Here is a 7,616-nt window from a genome sequence, read left to right as displayed (position 1 = left end):
TTCGAGGATCTTCGAAACCGGCCTGAGAAACTTCAGGTTCAACATGAAAATCTGGTTCGCGATCACAATAATCTTTTGGGTATTCTTGTAAAGAGTGGTCAAATCCGTCCTCGGAAGAAGCCGCGTACTGATGGTACGGCCGGAGCCGACCAACGTAAAACGTAGGATGCGTTCGCATCCTACGTCGCAATTCTATTGTGTACGCATTGCCTCTTCGATGCAGTACACGGAAAGGCCCAATGAACTTGGGTAGTAGTTTAATGCTACCCACATTAGTGACTAATCGTTTAGGTAAGTTTACCGTAGAGAGTAGCACTAGATCATTAATTTGAATGAATTAACATTTGCTCTTCCATGTTTGTCTGCATTCCATTTCTGTCGGTCCACTGCGTTAGCAATAGAATCCTGAACGAAACGGATAATTGATTCTCGAGTTAGCAGAAACTCTTCCGCTAACTCATTTGTTTTGTCTTTTTCAGTACGCTTAGTGCGTACTGCCATGAGATCAATCTCATTTTCGATGTCGTTTTCTTCGACATTGACATCACTCGCGTCGTTGTTATTTTCGACGCGTGTTGAGCATGAGCCAGAATTGGTTTTGCTCCTGCGAGTCCCCCCCCCTTAGACTAGAGGATCCCTCTAATTGGGTCGGTATGCGAGGATGGCGTAAGCCATTCACAAAGAACGGTGTATGCGTTGTAGACGCATGCACCGAATTATTGATGGCGAATTCGACCATCGGTAAAAACTCGCTCCAATTCGGATACGATTGGACGTAACCTCGAAGTATCTCTTCGAGGACGCTGTTTGATTATCCGTTTCTGGGTGATCGGATGTTGACATAGTCAGCCGTGTTCCGAGAGATCAGAATACGGATTGCCAAACTCCGCCGATAACGGTGGATCTCTATCCGAGACCAGTTCACGGAGTAAACCGTGGAATTTGAATACCGTGTCGATAAAGACACGGGCACAACCCGGAGCCGTAATCGACTCTGGTACCGCAGCAAGGTGCACCATCTTGCTGAATCTGTCTACAAAAACAAGGATTCCATTATTTTTGTGGTCGTTTTCGGGAAATCCGAAGACGAAGTCCACAGATACGGACTGCCAACACTCTGCTGGAAGTTGTAGAGGTTGGAGAGGTGCACGGGATGAAGGGCTGGGCTTCACCCGTTGACATACTTCGCAAGCACGAACGTACTTGCGCATAAACTGATACTGGCGGGGCCAATAAAAGTCGCGACTTACTGTGAGTTAAGTTTTCTCACGTCCACGATGCCCAGTTATTGGTGCATCGTGACGCTCATACATGATGCGCAAGCGCAAATCATTGGGATTTGGGATGGAGTGTCGCCTGCAAGGGCTGTGAAATACAATATGCCGTTGCGTGTTGTGTATCGATCGGATGACGATCGATATAAAGCCGGTAAATATTAAAAAAGTATTATCGGATGCATTTATCTGATAATCCAATAAACGCAACGGACCCTTATCTTCTTCGTAGGCTTTTTTTTAAGTCATCAAACAAGGTTGATGACAGAACACTTGAAATGAGTGTTGCAACAGTGGGATTATTTTCACTGTTGGAACGCGCAGCCGGCTCGAAATCGGGTCGGCATGGAATGGTCTGTCTTGATCTGCAATCGCGAAGATGGGCGATTGCATCAAGCTTTGCTTGATACCTTCGAAGGAATGCCGACAATCGGCGATCCATAGCGTTTTATCGTCTTTTTTTCAAAGACAAGAGAGATGAACTGTCATCTCGGCATAATTGCGGAAGTACTTATGCAAATACGCAGGAACTTTCCAAGTCCCTTGACATCGACTGGAACTGACCATCGGTAAATGCCTTGATCTTTTCGGGATCAGGGCGCACGCCGTGTTTACCGACGTTGCACCCAAGAAGTGGTATTTCGCTTGCAGCGAATATGAACTTCTTGAGATTTGCGTACAACTTATGCTTTAGAATAAACGTGACTTTAAGGAACTCCCACGTCCGTCTTTCCGTCATAAGTCCGGCTATAGACGAATACACCGTTAATAACTCAGAGCGAATTCTCGCACCGGTCTCAACAGATTCGTTACGCATCTATCGAATGTTGCACTAAGCCCCATATGGCATTACTAGCCATTCCCAGAGCATCCCACTGGGAGTGCTCACTGCTGTGTACGGGATGTCTTGTTCTCGCATAAGGATCTGATAAAATCCATCCATCAGATCCATAAACGATAAGATGGTACTCTTAGACATGCCATCTATGATTCCGTATTTTCTAGGTATCGGTGTTTAAGCCGGTACCGTTGCAGCATTCAGTTTATTGAATGCGTGGACTATCCGCCACCCTCCTGTGGCCTTTCGCACACAGAAGGTCAGAGAGCTATGTGGGGAGGTTAACTTCCTCACATATCCCGCTTTCAATCGATCGATAAATTCTTTATCGATCGCAAGTACTTGTTCACGAGGCAGTGACCACTGCTTCATGACACAGTACTTCGAGTCCATATTGAGCTTGATCTCATGTCGAGTGCCTTTATCCTTAGGGAACTCGCATGGAACTGTTTCAGGGAATACATCCTTAAATTCAATCAAATCCGTGTATAAAGGATTTGTCTTACGATACTCCCAGTATTGACTAATATATATCTCGATCCGAGTCTTCACATCGAGGACACTTTCGTCCATCGATGAGCTGGTGAGAACGCGTTCGTTCTCTGCAAAAATTACCGCTGACCGAATGTCGGTTACGTAATCGTCCTCTGTGATAAGTACGCAGATCTGCTTGAGTTTACCACCATGCAGATCTCTCAAGCACAACTTAGGTTCTAGGGTGGGAAATTGAGTTATCTACAAAGTTAACTTCGGAGGCGCATACAGATCAAGAGAAGAAGCGCCTACTCTTGAACCGTTATTAACCAAGACATTTAATGTCTCGGTTTCTTCCTGGGATTTATCCACAGGCTGCCGAGGGATTCATCCCTCGGGATCTAGAAGTCTAGTAACTTCAACTATTGATGAGATTTCTCCTCAAGTACGTTGAGACCTCTTCCCTCAACGTCTTCCGAATGTGATTGCGCTATCACAGTCGGGTCCTCTACGGTCAACTCTGAGCTTGACCTAGGATCATCGTGTTGTCCCTTTGCTGCAACCGGTATACTCGTCGAATGCCGCCCGCCAGGCGTACATTCATGTCTCAATCCACTCGACCTCTTCGAGTGGTGGACCTTTGGCGCTGCCTGTGCGTTAACACAGCCTCCGGCAGCTGACTCCACAGTGTGACTGATAATCACACTGTGATCTTGTGCAGTTGTACTAACGACCGTACCGCAAGTGAGGCCATCGCACTCACTCTAGTACATCTACACGCGTGTGGACGCTCCAAAATGTTCATCAGATGGCCATCTGCTAAACAAGTGGCAGGCATCTTTACGGATCGATGCTGCCAGCTGATCCTTGGCTCATATTTTCCAAGCCAAGGTAAACCTTGGATGACATCAAATTTGTCATCCAAATTCAGTACGATGAAATCATCATCGTACTGTGAATCTCTTAAAGTGTAGTGAAATTTTCACTACGCGTTTCATTACTTTTATCGATGCGCCTGCCGCTAGACGTACCGTCATTCTTATTGGAGGGATGTCGCGCTCAACATATTTGAGCCTACGACCTTCTAGCGACTGGCGACGAATAAAGTTATTCGACGCTCCACAGTCCACTAGGGTTCTAAGTGACAAATAATTTGTCACTTTTAACTTCAAGGTGATGAGGTATTCCTCATCACCAGGTGCAGAGACACACAACGATTCTGTGTCTGGAGCAACTTTAGTCGAGAGATTTGCAAATTCTCTTGAGGTTGCTGGATCATTAGGGCGTTGCGTCCTTACTAACCCCGGTCGTTTTTTGGCGATCTGCCGCACTGTAGCGATTTCGCAACAACGTCGGACCCGCGACCGTTGCCCTTTTTGGTATTCGGTCCATAATTACGTTCAGTACATCTCGGTACCGGGCGTGGAATCCTACACTCATGAGCGTAGTCTTCTAACTTTTCACAGCGATTGCATTTCCGCAATCGCTTGTTGTTCGAAAAGCGAGGTTTATCGCTTTCGACATAAGAGAGGTCCATATGTTCTGGGCCTCCCAGTTCGTGTCGTCTTAGAGGACGATATGATGACGAACTAGCTTGAGCGTGTCTCAAGCTAAAAGTCATCTTGTTCCACAACGGATACTGCTTCTTCAAGCGTATCCAGTTCCAGCGGAACAGGTGGATCTTCACGGGACCATCCGTAAGACCTTGCATGAACACCGTAATCAAAGTGTGTTCATGAACTGGGTTGTTTGTGATACAACTCGCTAAAAGTCGTATGTGCTGGGCATAAGCGTGAACATCACGCTTGCCATGCTTGAGTTTTAGAAGCTCTGACCGAGCTCTAAACTCAGCCCTAGGCGGCTCAAAAGTCTGTTTGAGTCGGGCTTTCTCTAGCGACTCAAAAACGTATGGGTCGCGCAACTTAAGGCCTAGTGCCCAAGTTTTGGCACGACCTGCAAGTTTGACTGAGCAAATGCGACTTGAATTTGCTCGTCGACGATGTGACGAGCCTTATGGCATCGTCCAACTCAACAAACCATCTTAAGATGGAGTCTTCTTCGACTCCCCTATACTTAGAGATGTCAATTTTTAAGGTTTCGAGACGACGCGTAAGCGTTGTCCCAGGTACAGGGGCCTGTGCCTGTTGTAAACTCAACAGTTCTGCCTGTTGAGAACTTGCTGATCAAGCAAGGCTACCTTCTCCTTCGCCTTCGCCTCCTCAATTTCATGTTGTATGAACTTGGCGATGGCTGAATGGAGAGCATCTCTGTCCAACCTGACAGCATGGCCAAGATGGCATCATTCCCTACGGTCGAACTCATTCGTTCGCCGCACTCCCTTCTATGTCACTTAGAAAAAAGTAGCTATCACGCGAATGTGATGCATATTTCCATTATCATCTAACATGTCCATGTTCGATGATGGAACTGTGGTCCTAGGACGGACTATAAAGTGCTACCAGATGTAAGGGACTTGAGTAGGTGCCTTTCTGCTTTGTGGGTCGCACTACTGACTTGTACTGCTTCAGTACAAGTCCACTTCACAATGCTCCAGTGCGAGTGGTCCTCACGTCACTTCACGTACACTAGTACGTTCAGAGGAAGACTCTCTATACAACACTTGCTTTAAAGACAGTTAATAAAAAACTGTAATAATATAATTTAGTTCTTCTGTTCTATCTACTCAATACTATCTTTATTATTAACTAATACAAAACATGCAATACAGAATTATCCGTCTTTCTCTTTGCGCGCGTCCAGCGCTGACTAGATATAATGGTCTATATCGACCAATGGATAAGCTTTTAGAATATTACCATGTAAAGGAATATTCTCCAAATATTTTCTACCTTTATATAAGTTATTAATTAACAACCTTTAAAGTGTTAATTTCATGAAACGATACACCTCGTTAAATCCGACAGTATCATGCATTCGGTTGCATGCAGATCTAGATAAAAATAAAAAAAGTATGCTTTTCATCTGCGGTACCCCAAATAATTGAATGTAAGCTTTTAGCAGCAACGGCAAGCTCGCGAGTTCATTTCGCTATAAATGTTAGTGCTTCGTAAGTATCCCTGATTTTATAAACGCTATCGTGACACGTAGTGTGTCATGCATATGTCATGCACTTGGAATTGTACTCTCCATTTCCATCTCCGCAAAATTTGTATTTCTTTTCCATCGTGGATTGCCTCCGAAAATCGGCTTTAAATATTTTTCGTCAATATCCACCCAACGACTATGGACGCTTTGTGGCATTGAAGGCGACAATGACGATCGCAACAGAAATTGTCGCTCGCCCGCCTCATCCGAATTATTATCGTTACTGAAAGCAATTTCTTGTCTTGATGGAAGGTCTTTTAACAATCTAAGATACCTTAGCAACGGACCGGTCGCCGCACCAAATATAATAGTTGTAAATAGTACCAGAAAGAGTGTAGAGCTCTTGAGAATTGCCGCGTGAACAGGATTTTTCGTCGACATGTTTAGCACCAGCGCAAATGCAATTGCTCCTCGCAGACCAGAGAACCAAATGACGATTTGATATTTGAAATAAATCTTTTGCTGCTCCGAGCGTCCGATGTTTGCGATCGCACAAAGCGGGAAGGTATTGAGCGCTCGAGCCAGCAAACACACACCAAAGTTGACAAAGATAAAGCGCCAATCCCAAACAAATGAGTCGCGGTATGCAAAGACGCTAAGCCCTAGGTACAAGTAGATAAAATTCTCGGCTAAGAATGCTATCGTCGACAGCAACTGCTTGAATGCAAATGCAGTGGCTTTCGAAACATTGTACATGTGATAGTGGCGAATGAAAACTCCACTAAAAAAGACTGCCAGCAAACCACTGAGCTCAAACAAATCGGCGGCTAAGTAGCTTGCATAGCAACTCAACAAAATGATGGACATTTCATAAATCGGATATTGTCGCAACGCAGGGTCCGAGTGACGTAGAAAATAGGCAGATGAGAAGCAAATGGTCCCTGAAAGAGCTACGGACCCCACGAAGATACACAGCAATCGAAACATCATGGATAGGCACACTTTAGCGTCAACGTCAGTGTCGCCACTGTCAACTAATTCCTGAAATAGCGAAAAGATGACAATGGCCACTGCGTCGTTCAGTACGCTCTCTCCAAATACCAAATTAAATAGCAGCGGGGGCGCTCTACATTTCTTGAAAACCATTAGTGTAGCCACTGGATCGATCGCAGAAATAAGCGACCCGTAGAGAAACGCTTCGGCGGCTGTGAGTTGGGTGATAAGTTTCAAACTTCCTAGCCAGATTAGAATCCCTCCCGTGGCGAAAGTGGCTACTACAGTTCCAACGATTGCTAAGAGTAAGATACTAATAAAATTGTTGAAAAAACCCTTGCGTTGAGTATTAAAACCCGCTTCCAGAATTATTGGGGGTAGGAGACCGAGAAAAAGGATCTGCGGGTCTAACCCGGTGCGCTGCACTCGCTAGGAAAACATTTAAATAATATCACCAAAACAGAAAAAAAATGCTTTAAAATTAATTACCTGTTCGGAATCAAGCGCGAGTAGCGCACCGCTAAGTAGCCCGCAGAAAATGGCCCAAGAAGACGTTGAAAGCAGCGGTGGCCCACGCATGCGATCGATGCGATAAGCCAAGTTTACTAGTAGCAGTTGTATTATAGCACAAACTAGCAGCTCGGCGCCCGCCCAACGCTGCTTTTTTTCATCCATCCTGGAATTCTGTCACTCACTTAATACCGTTAGATAAATTTAAGGGAAAAGTACCAAAATACCCCTGACAAATGCAGAAAAGACGGAAATACCCCTGTACTTTTATAAATGACCAAAATGCCCCTGGCTATAGCCTATATATATATACACGGAAAACCGTTGCGCACAGCATAATCACATCACTTTACCTCACCGCCGCGCCCCTACCTCACTTCTCCGCGCCAATTTTGGCGGAACATCAGCTTACCGTTGGAACGGAGTTTGCAAATGGGAAAAGCTGCCGCGAAGCAGTCAAAGCGACTGCCATCGCTGAACGG

General features: G+C 45.4%; 1 protein-coding gene across 1 annotated transcript; it reads right to left on the bottom strand.

The window, feature by feature from the left end:
• Positions 1-5,414: 5,414 nt before the first annotated feature.
• Positions 5,415-7,203, bottom strand: CCR75_005325 (uncharacterized protein; the record flags this gene model as incomplete). Its single annotated transcript, XM_067963407.1, has 2 exons — positions 5,415-7,053; positions 7,114-7,203. The coding sequence occupies 2 exons, from the start codon at positions 7,201-7,203 to the stop codon at positions 5,710-5,712; spliced, it is 1,434 nt and encodes a 477-aa protein (XP_067817127.1). The 3' UTR covers positions 5,415-5,709.
• Between the last annotated feature and the right edge of the window lie 413 nt (positions 7,204-7,616).

This window comes from Bremia lactucae, linkage group LG11 (assembly GCF_004359215.1).
Source record: "Bremia lactucae strain SF5 linkage group LG11, whole genome shotgun sequence".
NCBI lineage: Eukaryota > Oomycota > Peronosporomycetes > Peronosporales > Peronosporaceae > Bremia > Bremia lactucae.
Note: the sequence above shows the minus strand (reverse complement) of the source record. Positions and strands in the feature narration are given on the sequence as shown.